The sequence below is a fragment of the Podarcis bocagei genome (assembly GCF_964188305.1).
Source record: "Podarcis bocagei genome assembly, chromosome: 15".
NCBI classification, from domain to species: domain Eukaryota; kingdom Metazoa; phylum Chordata; class Lepidosauria; order Squamata; family Lacertidae; genus Podarcis; species Podarcis bocagei.
In genome coordinates, this window is record NC_138141.1 from 583,136 (window position 1) to 610,199 (window position 27,064).

At 45.0% G+C, this 27,064-nt stretch overlaps 1 protein-coding gene across 9 annotated transcripts in view; it reads right to left on the reverse strand.

Moving 5' to 3' along the window:
* The window catches only part of LOC308573980 (disintegrin and metalloproteinase domain-containing protein 2-like), a 122,132-nt gene that overhangs the window by 25,875 nt on the left and 69,193 nt on the right, over nt 1-27,064 (reverse strand). For all 9 annotated transcript variants that reach the window (XM_081171415.1, XM_081171411.1, XM_081171414.1 and 6 more), the window contains 2 exons: nt 2,584-2,723; nt 1,173-1,371 (listed from right to left, as the gene is read on the reverse strand). In XM_081171415.1, the coding sequence (XP_081027541.1) occupies nt 1,173-1,371; nt 2,584-2,723 (339 nt within the window). The remainder of the gene's footprint in view (nt 1-1,172; nt 1,372-2,583; nt 2,724-27,064) is intronic.

Below are 27,064 nucleotides of genomic sequence, written 5' to 3' on the forward strand. Positions count from 1 at the left end.
GGCTGGAGCCCTCAGAGGCCTTCCCGGGCCCTCACAACTTCCCATCCCCTTGCTCTTCCCTCCACTGAAAGAATATTTGTTGAGCCAGTGGAAGGGAGAATGGGGTACCTGCCATAACAGCTGTAATACAGCTAAAAGGGGAGCCAACAACAGGCAGAACCAACTCATTCTGGTTTTGTCCCCATCCCCATCCTTGCTGATTTATCCAAGGGACAACATTGAGAGTGAGAGGAAGCCGACTGTCATCCCATGGACTAGTTAAAAGGTGGGCAGGTGAGGGGGCACTGAGGTTGGTAGAGCAAAGCCTCATTTGCCCTTTGAACCAGCCACTGCTGCCTGCCAGTTTTCAATTGATAAAAAAACAGTGAGCTACAGAGAGGACCTGTTTCTTGTGCTTGCTCAAGAAATATACTGTCTTGAGATGGCACCAAGAACAAGGAATCTGACAGCTCGTTCGGTAGAGCATGAGACTCTTAATCTCAGGGTCATGGTTTCAATGTTGGGCAAAAATATCCCTGCATTGCTGGGGGTTGGACTAGATGACCCTCATGGTCCCTTCCAACCCTACAATTCTGTGATTCTCTGACTTTCATCTTAATTCCTAGGCAGATATATATTGGTCCCAAAGCTAACCTGGTTCTAAGCCGATGAGCTTTTTGTACTGTTATTTGGATATAGGGTTAGTTTTAAATTCCTGACAGTAAACTGGTCTTCACACATATATATGGTCTCCTGTTGGCTTTGGTTGGCTTTTCAAATAACTGCTACATAGTTTCTCATTTGATAACCATGTTGTTTTTAAATTTCCAAAGTTGTGCTAGAAGAGAATGCAACAAGTATTTTTCCAATTTAAACACATCAGGAGCAGGCAAAAACAACCAGAAGGGCCATAGCTTAGTGCTAGAGCATCGGTTTTGAATGCAGAAGGTCCCAGGTTCAATCCCCATCATCTCCAGGTAAGCTCGGTTTAAGGCAGCTGCCAGTTTTCCAAAAGGGGTGTTTGCAGCAGCCCTGGAGGCTTCCCAGAGCAAAAGTGGAAAGCAGGCACAGGTAGGTGGGAGTTATTCTAAATGTCTGCTTCTCTGTTTAATTTAAATAATCAACCCCAAACCCCTGGAATAGGGCAGAATACACATTCAAATGAACAAACTTGGAAAACAGGAGGTACTGACCTCTTCAGAGCCACAGTCACACTTCTCTCCAGCTTCCAGAACACCATTCCCACAAAGCGCTTTGCTTCTGGCACTTCGCTTCTTATAAAACAATTTTAAATTAGGTCGATTAGAGAGGCAGTGGGCTCCCTTGAATTTAATGAAATTTTGGAAGTCCTTAATGCTGCAGCTGCTAAAAGCTTTAATTCCACTTGAAAGTCTAAAACATAGTAAGATGAATCTGCTATTATTATATGGCAAGCACAAATACACACACAACATATTTTGTTATAAAAAATAAAAACAAGAGCTCCTTTGTTCTTATGCATGCTGAATGGAGGGCTGCCAAGTGCCGCAGGAGACCAGGCCAGTCTCTGAAACCTGGAAGGTGACTTGAGCAAACTTTTTTTTTTTAAAAAAAAAATTATGGAGTTTTCAAGAAGTTTTGTTACAGTCTGCACAGTTGCAGACACGGTTCCAAGGCATCATATTGAAGCACTATAAGGTAGGAGCCAATTATTAAAAATGAGTATTTATTTTGTCCTACTTTCAGCTGGTAAACATCCACACCATAGATTTAAAGCACATGACTTCCCCCAATTATCTGGGAACTGTAGTATACCCCTCACAGAGCTACACTTCACAACCACAAAGTATAGTTTCCAGGATTCTTGGAGGGAAGCCATGTGTTTTAAATGTAAGTTGTAGGTGTTTTGCAATTATTGAAAGAATGCAAAAGACCTGAAAGAACTTGCTGTCAAGAGGCAAAAGGAGAAATGAGTGCACACAGCATGACCCCTCTTTAAAACCACCTCCAATTATCTTGAGGGGGGGAATAGCATAAGTCTCCAGTATTAAGCAAGGTTTACCCTTTCTACTTACTGGTTTTTTTCCAGTTACATTTGGTACAAAATGATAACAGCAGATACCAAATCTATCAATAGCAGTGGAAGATTTTTGGCTCTTCAAAGTTTGCTAGTGCACAAGCCCTATTTATACACAGGTATAGCAGAACTTCACCCCTTATGGCAGGAGTGGGGAACATCAGACCCACGGGCATAAATTAGGCTTTCCTGGCCTCTGAATTTGTCCCAGAAGTTGAGGAGAAGTTTTTAATGTGTGATGTTGAATTGTGCTTTTACTATTTTTTGTTGGGAGCCACCCAGAGTGACTGGGGCAACCCTGTCAAATGGGCAGTAAATGAATGTTGTTGTTGTTGACGACAAACCACAGGAGATAAGCCTGTGCCTGTTCTTTGATGGTAATCTGCAGAAGAGTAGCCACCATTTCTGTTATCTCCAATCTCTGTACAGTGCTGAGATAGGAGATGAGCTCTGCTGCTGCCTTCCATTATCAAAAGTACAAGCAAAGGCTTATGTATGTCCAGTCCTAACATCTATGAGCTGCTTAGTGCAATAGTCATCGTACTTACACTGCTTCCGTGTTCATTATGCAGACAAAGCCTCCTGGGCACTTGCACTCTTTGCCATTGTCATATTCCATCCCCAGGTTAAGGCCCAGCAATTGAGCCAGAATGACGGAGAATGGCTCTTTGGTCATGGACTTCTGATACTAGAAAGAAGAGGGAAAACTTGAATCAGGAACCAGATTTTTCCACCCCATTATGGGAGACTAAATGCAAACAAGTCTCTTTGGTCCGTATTTTAGGAGTGTAGTGGAGTTGGGAAATCTTGGTATGTCAAACGCTGGTTCACACAGCAGTGAGGCATTGTGGGAGAGATAAAACTGTTGCTTTCTGGGGAATGGGTGTCTGGTCTCTTTAAACGTAAAAACTCTCTGCCGCTAGAAGTGTGAGTCAATTACTTCTTGACTCTAGGCAGGATGAGATATTATCTGATTTGAAGACCCTGGCACAGCTGGGGGTTTGAGTGTGGATTGGGTTGTAAAAAGGTGCAGGAGGCTATCAAGTAATTTACAGCTTGGAAGCCTGGTAGTGTAAGAAAGGCCTGGGAATGAAGGGAGAGCCTTTTTGATCTCAAGGTCTCTGAACCTAATCAGAGTTCAGCTGTGCCATCTCCTGACAACGAGGAGATATAGTGTCATCATACAACCATTGGTAAATTGGTAATTAACCTAAAGAAATGATTGGTCCCTAACCTGCCCTCCACCTGGGTTTTCAAGGATAAAGGATTTGAAGAAGAAGAGTTTGGATTTGATATCCCGCTTTATCACTACCTGAAGGAGTCTCAAAGCGGCTCACAATCTCCTTTCCCTTCCTCCCCCACAACAAACACTCTGTGAGGGGACTTCCTGTCGAGCCCAAACCTGCTGCAAGTGGGAATTTTCCCAGCTGGGAAATTCCATGCTTTTGGAGGGAAAAGGGGGTGTTACAGGGCGCAGTAACCCCCCCAAAATACCCTCTGTAGAGAATATAGAGGGCCTGCCTGATGGACTATCTGGATTATAATGTGATTTTGATGGGAGACATGAATGGAGTGGTATCTACAAATATGGACAAGGCACAAAGACAGGTAGTCACTAAGGATGAGATGAGATGACAGACAACTTGGACTTAGTTGATATTTGGAGAACAAAGAACCCCATGGATAAAGAAGGAACCTTCTTTTCTGAAGCCAATATGACATGGACAAGAATTGACCAAATATGGGTAACTAGAGGAATGGCACCAAAGACAAGAAAAGTGGAAATCTGCCCAAAAACCTGCTCCGACCATAATGCTGTTAAGATGGAAATGAAACTAACACCAACTGGCTCCTTTAGATGGAGGATGAATGACACCTTATTCAGAGATGAATAAGTGCTTAAGAAGGCCCAAAAAACCTTGAGAGATTATTTTGAGAAAAATATGAACACCAATGTGGAAAAAAGAGGAAGGAAGTTAAGATAGAAAAAGGGACACGACAAGGTTGCCCAATCTCCCCATTGCTTTTTATATCGGTCCTGGAGGTTTTGCTGAATATGATAAGAAGGGACCAGTTGGTTTGTGATGGCCTGGGATTCCGAGTCTGAGAGCGATCCGGAGGAATCCCAGCCGGCACAGGAGTCCCCGCCTCCAGGGCCGGCTGAACTGGGGCAAGGCCTAGATGCTGAGGAAACTCAAGAGCAGACACCAGGTGAAGCCATTCTGGCCCCAGAGGTGCTGGAAGACTCAGTGGCCACAGGTGAGCCTCCTCCAGGGCCCAGTAACCCTTCGGCCTCTCCTGATCTGCAGAGGCTTAGGGCAGAGAGGCGAAGGGAACTGGTTGCCCCCAGGAGGAGTGCTCGCCTTAAGGCCAGAGTAGGCGGGGCTCCTGGGGGTCGGGACCGCCCCTGACCTTAGAAGAGGATAAAAGCCCACTCATCCCGGCCCCAGGTTGCGGGAGCAACGTCGTTGTTGGCTTCGGACCTTCCTGTGATCCTGATCCCTGCTCGGCCTCCTGTTCCTGACTAACCGGTACTCCTGTTCCCTGCTCGGCTTCCTGTTCCTGACTATCCAGTACTCCTGTTCCCTGCTCGGCCTCCTGTTCCCGACCATCCGGTGTTCCTGTTACCTGCTCAGCCTTCTGTTCCGGCGTTCCTGTTCCCCGCCCGTCTCTCTGCATCGGACCTCGCCCCGCTTCGTGTGGACTCTGCTACACTCACGGTACCTTACCCCCGGGACCAGCACAGTTTGCTCCCGCCACACCCGCACTCCCCCTTCGTAGGGGTGCGTTTGGGAAGAGCCAGAGGCCATGGAGGACCAGGCGGCTGCACTGGTGACTTTGGCCCAGGAGAACCAGGCCTTGACCCACACCGTGCAGCAGCTCAGTGACGCGGTCGTGGCACTTCAGCAACGCTTAGAAGCCCTACCGGCTCCTGGGGCCGACGCCCCGGCTCCTGGCAAGTACCCAGTGGCTTTGCCTGAGAAATTTGATGGAGCCCCGGCCAGCTTTCCTATGTTCCTGGCCCAGGCCAAGTTGTATATCCAGGGGCGAGCCCGGAACTTTCCTGACGACCGCACCAAGGTGCACTTTTTGATTAGTTTGTTAAAGGACCAGGCGGCCAAGTGGGCGTTGCCGCTACTCAGGCAAGACTCCCCCTTGCTAGCAGACTATACGGGATTTTGCAATCGTTTGGAGGCCGCGTTCGGCAACCCCCAGAAAGGGAGTCAAGCCAACCGGGCGATTCGGCGTTTGAAACAGGGCAAGTCCACGGTGGCCGCATATACCACGGAGTTTCGGCTGTTGGCACAGGACTTGACCTGGAATGATTCGGCACTGCGGGACCAGTACCTCGAAGGGCTTTCGGACGAGGTACTGGACCAGTTGGCCACAATGGAACGCCCCACCACGCTAGACACTCTCATTCAACGGAGTCTACAAATAGACGACCGGTTGGAGGATCGTCGTCAGGCCCGGGGTCGCCGACACTTCCAGTTCACGGCACCAGCTTTTTCCGGCAGCCCCACGGTCACAACTGATTTAACAGAGGAACCTATGCAGCTCGGGGCAGTGCGGCCACGCCTTTCCCCCGCAGAGAAGGCGCGGCGTCGGGAGGGAAATCTCTGTCTTTACTGTGGCGGAAGTGGACACTTCGCTCGGTCTTGCCCTGAGAAACGCCAGCCGCAGGGAAACCGCCAACCCCAGTAGCTGATGGCCCTAGCTACCGGGGGTCCCAAACCGCACAGAATGGGGCCGCACCAATTGAATTACAACACCTTATGGTTCCGGTACATCTATACCCTCCAGGAGGGCCATGGATTCTTACCCATGCGCTGGTGGATTCGGGCGCAACCCGCTCTTATATGGACGCTGCTTTTGCTGCCCAGCATCGGGTGCCACTTCGGAACAAGCCAGAACCGGTGCAGGTGGAGGCAATCGACGGACGGCCCCTGCGTTCGGGTGCCGTCACTCAGGAGACCCAGCCCCTGGTCCTGTGCCTCCAGCAGCACCGTGAGATGCGAACTCTGGATATTGCCTCCATGCCCCGGTTCCCCCTGGTGCTTGGGATGGACTGGCTGGAGGCTCACAATGTGCGGATTGACTGGGTCAAACGGACTGTACACTTCCCAGACCCCAGTTCTCCTGCTGAGACTGAGATGCTAGCAGCTGCGCCCACTGAGGAGGTTGCGGCAACGCTCCCCGCTGAATACCGGGACTATCACGACGTGTTTGAGGAACGGGGAGCAGACCAGCTGCCGCCGCATCGGTCCTTTGACTGTGGCATAGACCTCCAGCCCGGAGCGCCTCTACCGGTGAGTCGCTTATACTCGTTAACAGAGCCAGAGCGCAAGGCTTTACAGGACTTCTTGCGCAAGAACCTGGAGCGTGGGTTCATTAGGCCTTCTACCTCGCCCACTGCTGCACCAGTGCTCTTTGTTAAAAAGAAATGTGGGGAGCTCCGCCTTTGCCATGATTACCGGGCCCTGAACAAAATTACCATCCCGGACCGGTACCCTTTGCCCCTTATTTCGGAGTTACTGGAGCGGGTGCAAGGGGCGCAGGTGTTCACCAAGCTAGACCTCCGGGGTGCCTACAATTTGATTCGGATCCACGCCGGGGACGAGTGGAAGACCGCATTTGGGACCCGGTACGGACAGTTCGAATACCTGGTTATGCCCTTTGGTTTGTGCAACGCGCCTGCTGTGTTCCAACGGTACATCAACCACGTGTTCCAGGACTTGCTAGACAAGTACGTGGTGGTGTACTTGGATGACATTCTGGTGTACTCCCGTGACCCGGCGTGCCACGAAGGCCATGTCCGGACCGTGCTGCAGCGCTTGCGCGAGCATCGTCTGTACGCAAAGCTCAGCAAGTGCGAGTTTCATCAGCGGTCAGTGGACTTCCAGGGTCACCGACTCTCACCAGGTGGGGTGCAGATGGATCCTGGGAAGGTGGCAGCGGTTCGAGAATGGGCGGCACCTCGGAACCGCAAGGACCTACAGCGTTTCCTGGGGTTCGCCAACAATTACCGGACCTTCATTGCGGACTATGCTCACCGCACCACCCCGTTGACCCGACTACTGCGCCCCAAGACGTCGTTTTCCTGGGACAAGGAGGCGGAGGAGGCGTTTCAAGGGTTGAAGGCCTGTTTCCAGAGAGCGCCAATCTTGCAACATCCGGATCCTTCTCGACCCTTTGTGGTAGAGACTGACGCCTCCAGTACGGCTCTCGGTGCCGTCTTGTCTCAGCAGCATGGACCGGAAGCGCCACTTTTACCCTGCGCCTTCTATTCCCGCCAGCTCCTCCCAGCGGAGCGTAACTATACCGTGTGGGAGCGGGAACTACTGGCCATCAAGGTGGCCTTTGAGGTTTGGCGCCATCATCTTGAAGGAGCACGACACCCGGTGGAGGTGAGAACCGACCACCGGAACCTGGAATACCTCCAGACCACCCGCAAGCTGAACCAAAGACAGATCCGGTGGGCGTTGTTCTTTTCCCGGTTCCAGTTTCGGATCCGCTACATCCCTAGCTCTCAGAATCAGAAGGCGGATGCCCTGTCCCGGAAACCTGAAGACAACGCAGACATGGTACAGCAAGCAGAACCCACCACGATCCTACCTCCGGCTGCATTCCTGGCCACCCAGGAGGCGCAGCCACTGCAGGTTCGGGTGCGGGAACAGCAGCGGGTCGACGCTTCGGCCCAGGATCGTCTCCGGGAGCTGGCTGAAGGGTCCAGTCCACAATATCCGGGGCTGGTCCTGCATCAGGGCCTGCTGCTGCACCACGGTCGTCTGTACGTCCCGCCAGGGCCTCTACGGCTGGAGGTTCTCCGGATGGCCCATGATGCCCCAGCAGCGGGGCACTTTGGACGGTATCGGACCACCCATTTGGTCAGTCGGGAGTTTTGGTGGCCCCGCCTGAAGGCTGACGTGGCTCGCTACGTTGCTGGTTGTGATGTCTGCCGTCGCGCCAAGGGTCCTACCGGGCGACCCCCCGGCCTACTTCAGCCATTGCCAGTTCCACCGCGCCCTTGGCACACGGTTTCGTTGGACTTTGTAGTGGACTAACCCTCGTCTCGTGGCTGTACCTGCCTTCTGGTTTTCTCCGACCATTTCACCAAGATGGTACACTGCGCTCCCTGTCCATCTGTACCCACAGCCAAGGAAACTGCGCAGCTGTACCTTCAGCATGTCTTCTGCCTGCATGGACTACCTGAGCGCGTGGTGTCCGACCGGGGCGTTCAGTTCACATCCCGGTTCTGGCGAGCATTACACCAGACCCTCGGGACAGAGGTCTGCCTCTCGTCAGCCTACCACCCACAGACCGATGGCCAGACGGAACGGGCGAACGCGGTGCTAGAGCAGTACCTCCGGTGTTACTGCAGCTACCAGCAGGATGACTGGGTCGACCACCTGGCATTGGCGGAGTTCGCCTATAACAATGCGTTGAATGCGTCCACCCAGCAGACCCCGTTCCAGGCCAGCTATGGTTATCATCCACGGCTGTTTCCAGAGGTGCTGCCGGCATCCGCGGTCCCGGCAGTGATGGAGTGGCTTCAAGAGCTCCAGTCCCAGCAACAGCTTTTGGTGGAGCAACTGCACCAGGCCAAGGAAGCGTACAAAGCCCAGGCCGACCGCCACCGCCAGGTGGGGCCGGAACTTCGCGTCGGTGACCTGGTTTGGCTCTCCACTCGCCATCTCCACCCTTCTCGACCTTCGCGGAAGCTGGACGCCCGGTTCACCGGCCCGTTCCCTATCGTGAACCAGGTCTCGCCTGTGGCATTCCGTCTCCGGTTGCCAGCACACCTGAAGGTTCACCCAGTATTCCACAGGTCCCTTCTGAGTCCGGTGGCCCCACCCGACGAGTTCCACCCGAACCGTCCCCGACCGCAGCCAGTTTTGGTGCAGGGAGAGCCTGAGTACGAGGTGGAACGCATTCTGGACTCCCGATACCGCAGGGGAAGGCTGCAGTATCTCATTGACTGGAAGGGGTATGGGCCAGAGGACCGTTCCTGGGAACCAGCGGCCAATGTCCACGCGCCTGCCTGCATCCGAGAGTTTCATGCGGCGTACCCCGGCAAGCCGGGTCCGGACCCTCAAGTGAGGGGGGGGGCCTGGGAGGGGGGATGGTGTGATGGCCTGGGATTCCGAGTCTGAGAGCGATCCGGAGGAATCCCAGCCGGCACAGGAGTCCCCGCCTCCAGGGCCGGCTGAACTGGGGCAAGGCCTAGATGCTGAGGAAACTCAAGAGCAGACACCAGGTGAAGCCATTCTGGCCCCAGAGGTGCTGGAAGACTCAGTGGCCACAGGTGAGCCTCCTCCAGGGCCCAGTAACCCTTCGACCTCTCCTGATCTGCAGAGGCTTAGGGCAGAGAGGCGAAGGGAACTGGTTGCCCCCAGGAGGAGTGCTCGCCTTAAGGCCAGAGTAGGCGGGGCTCCTGGGGGTCGGGACCGCCCCTGACCTTAGAAGAGGATAAAAGCCCACTCATCCCGGCCCCAGGTTGCGGGAGCAACGTCGTTGTTGGCTTCGGACCTTCCTGTGATCCTGATCCCTGCTCGGCCTCCTGTTCCTGACTAACCGGTACTCCTGTTCCCTGCTCGGCTTCCTGTTCCTGACTAACCGGTACTCCTGTTCCCTGCTCGGCCTCCTGTTCCCGACCATCCGGTGTTCCTGTTACCTGCTCAGCCTTCTGTTCCAGCGTTCCTGTTCCCCGCCCGTCTCTCTGCATCGGACCTCGCCCCGCTTCGTGTGGACTCTGCTACACTCACGGTACCTTACCCCCAGGACCAGCACATGGTTAAAGGTATACAGGTCGGAGCCAAACAGTACAAATTGAGAGCATTTGCAGATGACTTAGTATTGACATTACAGGAGCCAGAATCTAGTACTAAAAGAGTTTTAGAACTGATTCAAGAATTTGGTCAGGTCGCAAGGTTTAAGCTGAATAAGTCAAAACCCAAGGTTTTAGAGAAAAATTTAACACCAATTGAGAGAGAGAGGTTTCAGAATGAGACAGGTTTAATAGTGGTTAAGAAAGTCAAATACTTGGGGATTAACATGACAGCAAAAAATGGGAATTTATTTAAAGATAACTATGAAAAATGCTGGGTTGAAGTGAAAAAAGATTTAGAAATCTGGTCAAATTTGAAGCTTTCACTGCTAGGCCGTATTGCTGCGATAAAAATGAATGTATTGCCTAGAATGTTGTTTTTGTTTCAAACATTGCAAATTGTGGACAAAATGGATTGTTTCAAGAAGTGGCAGAGAGATATTTCTAGACTTGTCTGGCCGGGCAAGAAGCCTAGAATAAAATTTAAAATACTAACAGATGCAAAGGAAACGAGGTGGATTTGCCCTGCCAGACTTGAAACTTTACTATGAATCAGCAGCTTTTTGCTGGTTGAAAGAATGGCTGCTTCTTGAAAACGCAGACATTTTGGATTTAGAAGGTTTTAACAACGTATTTGGATGGCATGCATATTTGTGGTATGATAAGGTCAAAGCGCATAAAGCATTTAAAAACCATATTGTCAGGAAAGCATTGTTTAATGTTTGGATAAGATACAAGGACTTATTGGAAAATAAAACCCCAAGGTGGCTGTCACCGATCGAAGCGAAAGCTCTGAAAAAGCTCAATATGAAGGTCAAATGGCCAAAATATTGGGAAATTTTGGAACAAGATGGAGATAGATTGAAATTGCAGAGTTTTGAAAAACTAAAAAACAAAGTGTGTGATTGCCTTCATTATTATCAGATAATGGAGGCATACAATTTGGACAAGAAAATCGGCTTCCAGGTGGAAAAATCAAAATTGGAAACAGAATTGTTAGAACCCAAAACTAAGACTCTGTCAAAGATGTATAACTTGCTATTGAAATGGAATACTCAGGATGAAACGGTAAAATCTGTGATGATTAAATGGGCACAAGACGTTGGACATAATATAATGATGGCTGACTGGGAACAGTTATGGACCACAGGTATGAAGTTTACGGCATGAAATGCCTTAAGAGAGAATATTATGAAAATGATATACAGGTGGTACATAACCCCAGTCAAGCTTGCAAAAATCTACCATTTGCTCGATAACAAATGTTGGAAATGTAAAGAAACTGAAGGTACATTCTTTCACCTTTGGAGTACGTGCCCAAGGATTAAGGCTTTCTGGGAGATGATATATAATGAACTGAAAAAGGTATTTAAATATACCTTCTTGAAGAAACCAGAGGCCTTTCTCGTGGGCATAGTCGGCCAATCGGTGTTAAAGAAGGACAGAACTTTCTTTTTTTTAATAAAATATTTATTAAAGATTTTAAACAATATAACACCAAACACATAAAACACCATCACCAAAATGAAAAAAATACACAGAACAAAAGAAATACAACATAATTAAGTTTCAAAAACCAGATTTCCATAACCTTCTTTTCAGACCCCCTCACATCTCCCTTTCCTGCGTTCCCGTTTACAAAGTCATGTTCAGCAAAACTTCACCTTCTCTCAAATCTTGTTTTAATTTGTACCTTTCAAATATTATGTCTCCAATTTTACCCTTTGTTATCAAATATATAAATATTTAAACTTGACATAATATTAATCAAATTTCATCTTTGTTCTTATAGTTCAGTTATTTTCATACTTCTTTCTACTAAATTACTAATGCCAAGTTATCTTTCTATCCTGCATCATTCTAGCATTCATACAATTTACAGTACTTTTGCAAATAGTCCTTAAATTTCTTCCAGTCCTCTTCCACTGTCTCTTCTCCCAGGTTTCGGATTCTGCCAGTCATTTCTGCCAATTCCATGTAGTCTATCAGTTGCATCTGCCATTGTTCCAGAGTGGGCAAATCTTCTGTCTTCCAATGTTTTGCAATAAGTATTCTTGCAGCTGTTGTCGCATATATAAAAAAAGTTCTATTCTTCTTTGGCACTCTCTGGCCGACAATACCCAAAAGGAAGGCCTCTGGTTTCTTAAGGAAGGTATATTTAAATACCTTTTTTAGTTCATTATAGATCATTTCCCAGAAGGCCTTAACCCTTGGGCATGTCCACCAAAGGACATTTCCAACACTTATTGTCTGGCAAGTGACACATTTTTGCAAGCTTGACTGGGGTCATGTACCACCTGTAAATCATTTTCATAATATTTTCTTTCAAGGTATTGCATGCCGTGAATTTCACACCGGTGGTCCATAACTGTTCCCAGTCAGCAAACATGATGTTATGGCCAATGTCTTGCGCCCATTTTATCATAGCTGATATAACCGTTTCATCCTGAGTGTTCCATTTCAACAGCAAGTTATACATTCTTGAAAGTACCTTAGTTTTTGGTTCTAACAGTTCTGTTTCTAGTTTCGATTTTTCCACCTGGAAACCTATTTTTTTGTCCTTATTAAAAACTTCCCTGATCTGGCCATAGTGTAACCAGTCCCGCACTTTATCCTTCAGTCTCTCAAAACTCTGCAATCTCCATATATCTCCATCTTTTTCTACTATCTCCCAATATTTTGGCCAATTGGCCTCCATATTGAGTCTTTTCTGAGCCTTAGCTTCCATTGGTGACAACCACCTTGGGGTCTTACTTTCTAATAAATCTTTGTATCTTGTTCAGACATTAAACACTGCCTTCCTGACAATATGGTTCTTAAAAGCTTTATGAGCTTTAACCTTGTCGTACCACAGATATGCACGCCACCCAAATACATTGTTGAACCCTTCCAAATCCAAAATATCAGTGTTCTCTAGAAGTAGCCAATCTTTTAACCAGCAGAAAGCAGCTGATTCATAATACAGTTTCATGTCTGGCAGGGCAAGCCCCCCTCTTTCTTTAGCATCAGTTAGTATTTTAAATTTTATTCTGGGCTTTTTGCCCTGCCAGACAAATCTAGAGATATCTCTCTGCCACCTCTTGAAACATTCCATCTTGTCCACAATCTGCAAAGTCTGAAACAAAAACAACATTTTTGGCAATACATTCATCTTTATAGCAGCAATTCGACCCAACAAGGAAAGCTTCAGTTTTGACCAAATTTCTAAGTCCTTTTTAATTTCTGACCAACATTTTTCATAATTATCTTTGAATAAATTCAAATTTTTAGCCGTCATATTAACCCCTAGGTATTTCACCTTTTTAACCACATTTAAATCTTTCTCCTTCTGAAACCTTTCTTTTTCTAAAGTTGTCAAGTTTTTCCCCAAAACCTTAGTTTTCTGCTTATTTAATTTAAATCCCGCCACCCGACCAAATTCTTGAATCAGTTCTAACACCCTTTTCGTACTAGATTCTGGCTCCTGTAATGTCAAAACCAAGTCATCTGCAAAAGCTTTAAGTTTGTACTGTTTAACTCCGACCTGAATTCCTTCAACCAACCAGTCCCCTCTGATCATGTTCAAGAGCACCTCCAGGACCGAAATAAATAACAATGGGGAGATAGGGCAACCCTGTTCTGTTCCTTTCTCAATCTTAAACTCTTCTGTCACCACATTATTAACTATCAATTTTGCTTTTTGTTCTGAATAAATTGCTTCTATACCGTTTTCAAACCCCCGTCCCACTCCCATCCCTTTAAGATTTTTCTTCATAAAATTCCATGAGATATTGTCAAAGGCCTTCTCTGCATCAATGAAAATCAATACTGCTTTTGTATTGGTGTTAGCTTGCAAAAGTTCCAAAATGTCAATGATATTCCTTGTATTGTCAGACAAATGTCTACCTGTGAGAAAGCCTGCCTGGTCTTTATGAATCACTTCATTTAGCACTCTTTTTAATCTATTTGCTAAAACATCTGCAAAAATTTTGTAATCCACATTTAAAAGGGAGATGGGACGGTAGTTATTAAGTTGTGTCTTTTCAGTTTCAGATTTAGATATCAATGTGATGAAAGCTTCCTTCCACGACTCCGGTGCCTTCTTCCCTTCCATAATCTCATTGCAAACCTCTTTCAATGGTTGAATAGTCTTTTAAAGTCTTATAATACTTAGAGGTAAGCCCATCCGGCCCTGGAGATTTGCCGAATTGCATGTTCTGAATGGCACCTTCAATCTCTTGTTCTGTTATTTTCATAGAATCATAGAATCATAGAGTTGGAAGAGACCACAAGGGCCATCGAGTCCAACCCCCTGCCAAGCAGGAAACACCATCAGAGCACTCCTGACATATGGTTGTCAAGCCTCTGCTTAAAGACCTCCAAAGTAGGAGACTCCACCACACTCCTTGGCATCAAATTCCACTGTCAAACAGCTCTTACTGTCAGGAAGTTCTTCCTCATGTTTAGGTGGAATCTTCTTTCTTGTAGTTTGGATCCATTGCTCCGTGTCCGCTTCTCTGGAGCAGCAGAAAACAACCTTTCTCCCTCCTCTATGTGACATCCTGTTATATATTTGAACATGGCTATCATATCACCCCTTAACCTCCTCTTCTCCAGGCTAAACATGCCCAGCTCCCTTAGCCGTTCCCCATAAGGCATCGTTTCCAGGCCTTTGACCATTTTGGTTGCCCTCCTCTGGACACGTTCCAGTTTGTCAGTGTCCTTCTTGAATTGTGGTGCCCAGAACTGGACACAGTACTCCAGGTGAGGTCTGACCAGAGCAGAATACAGTGGCACTATTACTTCCCTTGATCTAGATGCTATACTCCTATTGATGCAGCCCAGAATTGCATTGGCTTTTTTAGCTGCCGCGTCACACTGTTGGCTCATGTCAAGTTTGTGGTCAACCAAGACTCCTAGATCCTTTTCACATGTACTGCTCTCAAGCCTGGTGTCACCCATCTTGTATTTATGCCTCTCATTTTTTTTGCCCAAGTGCAATACTTTACATTTCTCCCTGTTAAAATTCATCTTGTTTGTTTATAGTTTATAGTTCAATATTGTCTTATTTTCTTGAGATAGTTTTGGTAATCCGTTGTTTCTTAAAAATTGGTCTATCTCAGTCTCTTTTTGCGGCCCTTGGGTATAAAGTTGTTTAAAGTATCTCTGGAAACATTTTCTAATCTCCACAGGTTCTGAATGTTTCTCCCTTCAACCTCTAGGTTGGTAATCGTATCCAGTTGCTGCCTCTTTTTCAACTGCCATGCTAGCAGTTTTCCACATTTATTTGCCGATTCAAAAGTCCTTTGTTTCATTTGTTTGATTTTCCATTCAACTTCCTGATTTATCAATTTTGAATATTGTGCTTGATAGAGTTTAATTTCTCTCAGAATCTCCTGTGACTTTGGTTTCAATCTCAACTTTTTCTCTCCTTCTTTTATTTTCTCCAAAATCTTATCTTTTTTCTCATTCTGAGCTCTTTTCTTTATCGTACTCTTTTTTCCACTGTAGTTTTCAAATTTATTTCAAAATAGTCACTCAGAGTCTTTTGGGCCTTCTTAACAATCTCCTGGTCTCTTAATAAGGTGTCATTCATCTTCAATCTAAAGGAGCCGGTTGTAGTTAGTCTCATTTCCATCTTTACTGCGTTATGGTCGGAGCAGGTTTTTGGGCAGATTTCCACCTTTCTAGTCTTAGGTGCCAGTCCTCTAGTTATCCAAATTTGGTCGATTCTTGTCCATGTCATTTTGGCTTCAGAGAAGAATGTCCCCTCTCTTCCCAAGGGGTTCTTTGTCCTCCAAATGTCCACCAAGTCCATATTGTCGGTTAGTTCAAAAAAGGTTTTTGGCAGTCTGCCCTCTTTTGTTATACTTTGATTTTGGGCTTTATCCATGTTCGTAGACACCACCCCGTTCATATCTCCCATCATAATGATGTTGTTATAGTCCATAAAGTCCAACATTGTCTCATGCAGCTTCTTGTAAAATTCCGATTTCCCCTCATTCGGTGCATAAATTCCCAAATTAAAAATTTTTCCCCTTGCGTTTGCACTTCAATTGCCAAAATTCTTCCTTGCTCATCTTTAAAAAGGAATTTTGGTGACAGGCTCTCCTTTGCATATATCACAACTCCTCTCTTCTTCACTCGGTCCGATGAAATACATTCTTGACCCAGTCTCTTGTTAATTAACACTTTTCTGTGGAGCCTAATCACATGTGTTTCCTGCAGACAGATAATATCTAATTGTTCCTTTTTTAATAAATAAAAAATCCTCCTTTTTTCCGGGGAATTACAGCCATTAATATTCCAACTTAAAAGCTGCAGAGACATCCTGGACAGTTCTATTCTCCCTTTTGTGGTGGTGTCTTTTTCTCCTGGTCTTCAGGCCCCAAAGGTGTAGGTAACAGTTTTGGTAGGTCAGAACCTGAGGCTCCCAATTCTTCTACAGTCCCTTTCTGAAGGTCTTCTCCGTGGTCATTCAAAAACTTTTCCTTATCTTCAGCTGTTTTGATTTTCACTTTTTCCCCTCTAAAGGTAAAAGATAGTCCCTGGGGAAATTCCCACCTAAAAGCAATTGTATTGCTTCTCAGCAATTTAACAAGGTCTGCGTAGCAAGATCTAAGTTCCAATAGATGTTTCGGAATATCTTTGTAGATTTCCACTCTCAAATCCTGAATTTCAAGTGTTTTTTGGAAATGTGTACTCAGTATTTTATCTCTTTCCTCCTTTGTTCTCAGAGAAATCAGGCAGTCTCTAGGCCTGCCCTTCTTCACTACTTTTCCAAGTCTGAATGCGCTTACAATTTTAAAATCTTTATCTTCTTCCAAAGGCCAAAATTTTGTAAATTCTTTTGTCAAATAGTCAATTAGGTCCCCTTGTTCAAGTTCTGGGACTGACCTCAATCTCAGATTATTCTCCTTGCTTCGTAATTCTATCATAGACAGATAGGCCTGCTGTTCACCAATCTGCTTGCGCATAGGTTTGACTTCCTGTTGTACGGCTCTGCTTTCTGTTTAGCCTCCTCAGCTATTTTACGATTTTCTGTGGTAGCTTCAAATAACTTCCCAATTGATTGTGCGTTTAGAGCCACTTGTTGAGTCAGATTGTTAACACTAGCTATGTTTTGATCAATCTTAGATGATTGTTCAGATACTTGTCTGCTCAGGCCTTCCAATTTTTCAAATATTTTATCAAGCACTGAAGGGGAATCCCCTCCTGCAGCCATTCCTTCTGGCCTGACTTTCTTTATGTATGCTACAACAGCAGCAAGAATACTTATTGCAAAGTATTGGAAGACACAAGATTTACCCACTCTGGAAGAATGGCAGATAAAAATGATGGACTACATAGAATTGGCGGAAATGACTGGCAGAATCCGAGACTAGGGAGAAGAGTCGGTGGAAGAAGATTGGAGGAAATTTAAAGACTATTTACAGAAATATTGCAAAATTAATGAATGTTAGAATGATGTTTGATTGAAGTTAAGTGGTTTCTAGCTGTAATGATATAAAAGAATATGGAAAAAATTGGATTTTTAATAGGTAAAAATTTAATGCTATAATATATTAAGATTTAAGATCAGGATAATAAGGAGGGGAAGAAATTGCTGAATTAACTAATTGAACTGGAACAGAAAAAAGGGAGGTATGAGGAGGTCAGGAAAATAAGGATATGAATGTAAGGTATGGAAAGATTGATTCATTGTTTTTCTTTTTTTCTTTTCCTTTGTAAGTGTTTTTACTTTTTTATTCTGTATTTTGTATTTTACATTTTTCTTGTATTTTTATTTTTGTTTTTTTATTCTTGTATTTCTTGATTTTATGTAATTCTTTTCTCTGAAATTTTAATAAATATCATTAAAAAAGAGAGAGAGAATATAGAGGGTCTGGTTCCCGGCAAGCCAAATCGCAAATCATCTGGCCATCAAGTAGCTTCTGTAGGAGTGAAGAGAACGGCAGAGAGATAAGCGGCAAAGGGGAAGCCATAAACTATCCTTCAAAGGCGCAGCCCCGAACTTGCAAGGGAAGCGGCCAATTCTCAAACCTAATAAATTCGGACCTAATTGGAAAGGAATTTGAAGCCTAAAGGTTAAAGAAAGGTTTCGGAGCAAAAGAGAAACAACAAAGGAGGTCAGCTGTATCTGCAATCAGAACGGACGCAGTAATGTCGGCAGATCGGGAGAGCAGTGTGTGAGTAATTCCTAGCAGCTACAGTCGCTTTCTCTTCTAAAACCTTTAAGAAGTTACAGAGTAACTGAGAAATTAGTGAAAAGAGTAAAAACAGAAGAGGAAGTAGAAAGTTATTTTATTGCGAAGTTTGATAAATCTTTGATGAAACGGAGGACTTTAAGGGAGAAATATTGAAAATGTTTGCAGAAATTAAAAATGACATAAAGCAGAGTGAAAAAAATATAGAAGCCAAATTAGAACAAATGGATACAAAGATTGGAAAAATGGATAAAAAAATTGATGAAACAGTAAATGAACTTTAGGGACAATTAAAGGACGTGACTAAGAGGACACAGAAATAGGAAGAGGGGTTGAAATGGACAAAACAGGAAGTGAAGGAAGTGAAGCGAGAAGAAGAGAAAATGAAAGTGGAAATATCAGAAATTAACAAAACACAAGAAGTGTTGGATGCGATTGCTATGAGTGAACTGAAGCAGCGGGTGACTAATCTAAGGTTGAGAGCCATGCCAGAGGTGCAAGGTGAAAATATTAAAGAGAAATTGACAGCAGAGATAGAACGATGGTTAGAGCTTCAGCCGGAGGAGGTAGCTAAAACAGTTCAAAATGCATTCAGAGTGAAGACAAGAACAACTAAGACACGGAAATTCCCAGGAGACTGCTTGATTACATTTAAGGACAGAGAAATGAGAAACATGATTTTACAGAAGAACAGAGAAAAAAGATTTAACATTGATGGGAATTATATAATTATTTTTAAAGACGTTCCTATAAGGCTGTTGAAACGGAGAGACTCATATAAACCATTGGTGCAGATCTTGAAGAAGAATAAGATAGAATTCAGGTGGGAGTTTCCGGAGGGGATCTCTTTTTTCTACAAAAGTAAAAAACACAACCCCTTCATGGATCACTGCCTTGCCGTGGCGAAGGGGCTTGAAGAACTCAGAGAAGCTATGAACTACGCCAAGCAGGGCACACAAGATGAACAGGTCATAGTGGAGAGTTTGGACCAAACGTGATCCACCTGGAGGAGGAACCGGCAAACCACTCCAGTATCCTTGCCAAGAAAACAACATGGACAAATACAACAGGCATATAAAAGTTATGACGCTGGAAGATGAGCCCCTCAGGTCGGAAGGCGTCCAACATGCTACTGGGGAAGAGCGGAGGGCAAGTACAAGTAGATCCAGAGCTGATGAAGCGGCTGGGCCAAAGCCGAAAGGACGCTCAGTTGCGGATATGCCTGGAAGCGAAAGGAAAGTCCAATGCTGTAAAGAAAAATATTGCATAGGAACCTGGAATGTAAGAACCATGAACCTGGGTAAGTTGGAGGTGGTCAAAAATGAGATGGCAAGAATAAATATTGACATCCTGGGCATCAGTGAACTAAAATGGACGGGAATGGGTGAATTCAGTTCGGATGACCATCACATCTACTACTGTGGGCAAGAAACCTGTAAAAGAAATGGAGTGGCCCTCATAGTCAACAAAAGAGTGGCGAAAGCTGTACTGGGATGCAATCTCAAAAATGATAGAATGATCTCGATACGAATCCAAGGCAGACCTTTTAACATCACAGTAATCCAAGTGTATGCACCAACCACTGGTGCTGAAGAAACTGAAATTGACCAATTCTATGAAGACTTACAACACCTTATAGAAGTGACACCAAAGAAGGATGTTCTTCTCATTATAGGGGATTGGAATGCTAAAGTAGGGAGGCAAGAGATAAAAGGAACAACTGGCAAGTTTGGCCTTGGAAATCAAAACGAAGCAGGGCAAAGGCTAATAGAGTTCTGTCAAGAGAACAAGCTGGTCATCACAAACACGCTTTTCCAACAACACAAGAGACGACTCTACACATGGACATCACCAGATGGGCAGCATCGAAATCAGATTGATTATATTCTCTGCAGCCAAAGATGGAGAAGCTCTATACAGTCAGCAAAAACAAGACCTGGAGCTGACTGTGGCTCAGATCATCAGCTTCTTATAGCAAAATTCAAGCTTAAACTGAAGAAAGTAGGAAAAACCACTGGGCCGGTAAGATACAATCTAAGTCAAATCCCTTATGAATACACAGTGGAAGTGAGGAACAGGTTTAAGGATTTAGATTTGGTAGACAGAGTGCCTGAAGAACTATGGATGGAGGCTCGTAACATTGTACAGGAGGCAGCAACGAAAACCATCCCAATGAAAAGGAAATGCAAGAAAGCAAAGTGGCTGTCCAACGAGGCCTTACAAATAGCGGAGGAGAGAAGGCAAGCAAAATGCGAGGGAGATAGTGAAAGATACAGGAAATTGAATGCAGATTTCCAAAGAATAGCAAGGAGAGACAAGAAGGCCTTCTTAAACGAGCAATGCAAACAAATAGAGGAAAACAACAGAATGGGAAGAACCAGAGATCTGTTCAAGAAAATTGGAGATATGAAAGGAACATTTCGTACAAAGATTACCATAATAAAGGACAAAAGTGGTAAGGACCTAACAGAAGCAGAAGACATCAAGAAGAGGTGGCAAGAATACACAGAGGAATTATACCAGGAAGATATGGATGTCTCGTACACCCCAGGTAGTGTGGCTGCTGACCTTGAGCCAGACATCCTGGAAAGTGAAGTCAAATGGGCCTTAGAAAGCACTGCAAATAACAAGGCCAGTGGAAGTGATGGTATTCCAGCTGAACTATTTAAAATTTTAAAAGATGATGCTGTTAAGGTGCTACACTCAATATGCCAGCAAATTTGGAAAACTCAGCAGTGGCCAGAAGATTGGAGAAGATCAGTCTACATCCCAATCCCAAAGAAGGGAAGTGCCAAAGAATGCTCCAACTACCGCACAATTGCACTCATTTCACACGCTAGCAAGGTTATGCTTAAAATTCTACAAGGAAGGCTCAAGCAGTATGTGGATCGAGAACTCCCAGAAGTGCAAGCTGGATTTAGAAGAGGCAGAGGAACCAGAGACCAAATTGCAAACATGCGCTGGATTATGGAGAAAGCTAGAGAGTTCCAGAAAGACATCTACTTCTGCTTCATTGACTATGCAAAAGCCTTTGACTGTGTCGACCACAGCAAACTATGGCAAGTTCTTAAAGAAATGGGAGTGCCTGATCACCTCATCTGTCTCCTGAGAAATCTCTATGTGGGACAAGAAGCTACAGTTAGAACTGGATATGGAACAACTGATTGGTTCAAAATTGGGAAAGGAGTACGACAAGGCTGTATTTTGTCTCCCTGCTTATTTAATTTATATGCAGAATACATAATGCGAAAGGCTGGGCTGGATGCATCCCAAACTGGAATTAAGATTGCTGGAAGAAATATCAACAACCTCAGATGACACAACCTTGAGGGCAGAAAGTGAGGAGGAATTAAAGAACCTTTTAATGAGGGTGAAAGAGGAGAGCGCAAAATATGGTCTGAAGCTCAACATCAAAAAAACGAAGATCATGGCCACTGGTCCCATCACCTCCTGGCAAATAGAAGGGGAAGAAATGGAGGTAGTGAGAGATTTTACTTTCTTGGGCTCCATGATCACTGCAGATGGTGACAGCAGCCACGAAATTAAAAGACGCCTGCTTCTTGGGAGAAGGGCAATGACAGGCCTAGACAGCATCTTGAGAAGTAGAGATGTCACCTTGCCAACAAAGGTCCGTATAGTTAAAGCCATGGTTTTCCCAGTAGTGATGTATGGAAGTGAGAGCTGGACCATAAAGAAGGCTGATCGCCGAAGAATTGATGCTTTTGAATTATGGTGCTGGAGAAGACTCTTGAGAGTCCCATGGACTGCAAGAAGATCAAACGCATCCATTCTTAAGGAAATCAGCCCTGAGTGCTCACTGGAAGGACAGATCGTGAAGCTGAGGCTCCAGTACTTTGGCCACCTCATGAGAAGAAAAGACTCCCTGGAGAAGACACTGATGCTGGGAAAGATGGAGGGCACAAGGAGAAGGGGGCGACAGAGGACAAGATGGTTGGATAGTGTTTTCGAGGTTACCAGCATGGGTTTGACCAAACTGCGGGAGGTAGTGGAGGACAGGGGTGCCTGGCGTGTTCTGGTCCATGGGGTCACGAAGAGTCGGACACGACTAAACGACTAAACAACAACAACAAAAAAACACAAACATACAAGCGCAGAGGAAGCTAGCAAGTTTCTGAGGAGATATAAAGAATTAAGATCAGAGGAAGAACTAAGAGGAGCAGCAATGGGAGCAGGAGGCGTGGGGGAAGGTGGACCGGGAGATGGAGAAGAAGAGGACGGAAGAAATACAGAAGAAGAAGAAGAAGAAGAAGAAAGATTATAAAATTTAAATTAAATTTATTTAATTAGGATGTCAAAATGGCACTGAAATTATGGAATTGGAACATTAATGGGATGAATGATAGGAAAAAACGAAATAAAATTGGACAATATTTAAAAAAGGAAAATTTGGACATTATATGTTTACAAGAAACACATGTGGCAAGAAGACATAAAAGAGTTTTGATCAATAAAAGATTAGGAAATGAATTTATATTGTCAGATAAAAAGAAAAAGAGAGGGGTTGTATTGTACATAAGAAACAAAATTGAAACTCAGCAAATCTTTAAAGATGAAGAAGGAAGTATAATTGCAGTCCAGATCAAGTGGCAAGGCGAAAAAATAATAATTGTCGGGATCTATGCACCAAATGGAAATAAGACTGATTTTTACAAAAATTTGGAAGAAAAACTGTTTGATTATATGGACCAAAAAATTATAATAATGGGAGATATGAACGGAGTAGTGTCAATGGATATGGACAGATTGAGAGCATCAGGGATGAGTAAAGAGGGAAAACTACCAAAAACCTTTTTCTCAATGATAAAGAACTGTAATTTAATAGATTTAATTTTTAAATTTAATAGATATATGGAGACTAAGACATCCACTTGACAAACAGTTTACGTTCCATTCGGAATCAAATCAGTCAATGTTGAGAATTGATCAGATATGGGTATCTAACGAATTGACTCCAATAATCATACAAGCTGAAATTCAACCAAGAGTAATTTCAGATCACAATCCAATCAAATGTGAAATAAGAGGTTATGAAGAAAGAACTTTCAGGTGGTGAATTAACGATTACCTTCTAGATGATCAAAAAAATTTAGAGGAAGCACGAAAGAAGTTGGTGGAGTACTTTTCGAACAATTGTAATAAGGGTACAAAAATGAATGTAGTGTGGGACGCCAGCAAGACGGTGATGAGAGGATTTTTTATACAACAGAACTCAATTAAAAATAAAAGCAGAGAAAAAGGCAAGAAGGAAATCTTAAAACAAATAATGGACAATGAACAAAAATTAATCAAGAAACCAGATAATTTAGACTTCCGGGTTAGCACCATCGGCAATGGCGGAGTTCCTCTGACCGGGAGGAACCCGCTCCGTGAAAATCGGGTCTTGCCGGCGCGGTGAAGGCAGAGACCCTTTAAAAATCCCAGGCGGAGGAAGCCTGGGAACATGGGATTCGGCTGACACCAGGAGCGCCTCCCCTACTCACAGGGAAACCCCTTTTCGGGGATCCGAAGCGACGTGGTGTGAGCGGTGCGGTGTTTTGAATCGACTGCTACTTTTACGGAGTGAAACCGCACAGCCGTTGCCGGAGAGCGCTGACTTTTTCCTGTGGACAATTGGACTCTAAACAAGTACCCATGAGTAAAACGGAAAATTGGATTAAGAAACATTTTAATTTGGCACCGAAGCAGGAAGGTTCTAAACAGGAAGTCCGCCTTCCGCTTTTTGTAAATAGACTGAAGCAAAAATTTGCAAGCTAAAGTCTGGAAAGTCGCATATAAAGGACTAAATTTCCTTCAGTTATAACCATCAAAACCCCTTTGGGAAGCAGGAGAAAAGGGGGGAATTTTGATTGTTCAAGCCTGCAGGAGAGAGAGTAAAGAAAGATAAATTTCCACTGTCTCAAACCTGGGAACAGGGTGCCAGAGACAGAAATTCTTGGGGAAGTTCATTGACTGTGAATGGAACGGTTTTTTTTGACAGATAGTTAAAAAAAAGAGAAACAAACTGATTCCAATGTTGCCTTTTGCAATCAAAAGATACAAAATATATGAAAAATGAAAGTAATTTTCTTTTGTTGGACCTGTTTACAAAAGATGGATACAAATAGAAATTGTCTCCTCTAGAGGGAGCTTGTTAAATTGTTGCTGGAGTCGATTTTACAGCTGCAAGATTAGGATCGTGAGACTAGACTCGCCTTGAATAAAAATGTGTTTAGAAGTAGTTTTGGTGCTTGCTTTTTGCAAGACAAGTGCTTTGTTGGAGCAGATGCATGAGAAGATGGATTTGATGACTGTTGCAGTCAAAAACTTTGGACAAACGGCGAATACCCATATAGAAACCATCCAGGAACCAACTCAGGAACTTGTTTTGACAGGGCAAGTGCAAGTGCAGAAGATAATGGAGGAGGTCACTGTTGAACCTCAAGTAACACAAATGGAGAGACCTGAGGCCCTGCAGGAGCATAAGCCGCTGTTCTTGAAGATTGAATCTGGAGTGGGCCGGGGGGGGTCTGGAGTTGTGGGGGCTTTTAATTTTGGAGGGTCTTTGAAATATGCTTTTAAATACCTTTTGGACTACAGTGCTGAGTGTGGGGAATGAGACTGTGGGGAATGGGCTGATCTGCTGAGGGGAGATGGAGATATCTTTGGGTCAGAGTCTCCCCAAGTCCTATTCCTCAATGAGAAAGGAAAGAAACTAAGAAAAAGATCAACAGAAGACAAGGTAAAGTGCAGGTATAAACAAGAAGAAGATCTGCAGAAGGGGCATGGAAGAGACTTAAGAGCCTCGGACACAAGAGCACCAGGTTGATGGACTAGATAGAATGGACAGTAAGGACTGACATAACCCAAGATCAGGAAGAAGAGACGTTGGATGAAGATTGGAAGAAAGTTTTTTTTAAAAAATAAATATTTTGAGAATTAGTGTAAAACTAATGAGTATTAGGGAAAATGTTGGAATGAAACTATTTGGCTTTAGTAGAAATGATATAAGGAGTTATGTATAAATAAATATTAAGTTTTAAGCTTTAATGTATTTTATGGTAAGATAAGGTTAAAATAAATTAAGGTAAATTGAATGACAGAACATAGTGAAAGATAGCAAGGATTTGCTGAGTGAATTAATATGTTAGACCATTAAGATAAATTACTTAACAAAAATTGAGAAAGATGGAAAGAATTTGCTGGAAAAATTAACTAAACTAGAATACAAAAAGGGAGGTGTGAGGAGGTCGAGGAAACAAGCAAATGAAAGATAAAGATATGGAGTATTGGATGTGTGTTTTTTATTGTTGTATTGTTGCATTGGTTCTTATGTTTCTTATTTTACTTTTTAATGTATCGAAATGTATGTCTTGTTGAATTTTTTGTTGTTTTCCTTTTTTCTTTTTTCTGTAATTTCTAAACCTCTTTTTTTAAAAAAGAAACCAGATAATTTAAAAATAAAACAGACCATAAAAACTCTGTAAACACAATTTGCAATGATAATAAACAAAGAGGTGGAATAAAAGCCGCGACAAAGAAACTTTGTGTCAGGGAACTGACATCAGAGGCACGGGAGAAGGAGAGGGTCTCTGATTCTGCAGGAGAAGGTCCCAGCGCTAGGGGGAGACTCAGCTGGGAAAGAGGGGAAGAGAATGAGTGTAACACCAGAGATCCAGGAGAGCAACGGGACAGGGAGGTGCAGGGGCTCCAGGACTCTTCGTTGGAAGTTAGTGAGGAGAGCCCAAGCACCCCGCTGCCCACGCCCACCCTGCGCAGGAGACTCCCGCGCAGTGAGAGGCGGAGACGCTTAGGCATCAAACAACTCTTATGTTGGCAACGCTTTAAGAAACACCCACAGACAGATTCTACGAGTGACTAAGGGCAGCCACGCTGAGATGGGCTGTGCAGTTCGGAGGGTTTAACCAGGCAATCCGATGCTCAAACGGGGCAGGATTACGCACGAGTAACTCCCAACCACTACAGCAATCTGTCTGTCACTGAAAGTTGCTTGTGCGCAACAAGCAGAAGGGAGCATCATGAGTAAGACCCGAGAAGTCGGAGCCACGAGAGGGGCGGCTGGAGGCCAGTCGCTGGAGGAGAGAAACCGCGATTTGGAAGAGCACATAGCCATCCTGACGGCGAGGCTGGACGAACGACGGTTGCTGGATGCTCAGGGGAAACCCACCCCCATAGCGAGGAAGGTACCGGGACTGGTGCACAAGTTTGGGGGAAAGCCCCAAGAGTATGGGGCGTTTAGAACAGAAATAGAATATGCCTTGAAGCTGCAGCAAAACGATTTTGAAAATGATGCAGCCAAAGTTGCTTATATTGTGGGGCACTTGCAGGACGGGGCGAGAGAGTGGATTCGACCGCTTATGGCGACGCAGAATGACGCCATGGAGAATCTACCGAAATTCTTTGAGGCGATGGACGCTATGTTCAGTAGCGATGTGCAACAGAGTGTGACCAAACGGGAACTGCTGAGCTGTAAGCAGGGAGAAGGGTCAGTTAGAGACTATTGGTCACGTTTTGCCATGATCGTGCATCGTCTGGGGTGGCAGCTGGACTCGGAACCCATACAAATGCTATTTGAGGAGGGGTTGTCACCAACGGTCAAAGACGAGCTTTCGCGCGCACCCCGCCCACAGTCTATGGATCAGCTGACCAAGGCAGTCCTTGCGACTGGCGTAAGACAGGAAGCGCGGGCTCAAGAGAGGCGGGAAGGGAGAGAGCAGCGTTGTCATGACTACCGCATTCCTAGAATACCTAGGCAGCCTTCCCCGCCGGCGGAACCAATGGAAATAGGCGGTGCGCGCGCCCAGGAAGTTTCAAACTCCAGCGAGAGTCGCAAAAAGGAGGGAAAGGATGTAAAAACGACCAAGAAATGTTTCCTTTGCCAACGGCCAGGACATTTTGCCAGAGTCTGCCCACAAAGAAAGGCCTGGCAAGGGATGGTGGGGGCCGTGGGGGGCGAGGAGGAGGAACCCCAGACTCCAGAGCAGGGAAACGGAAACG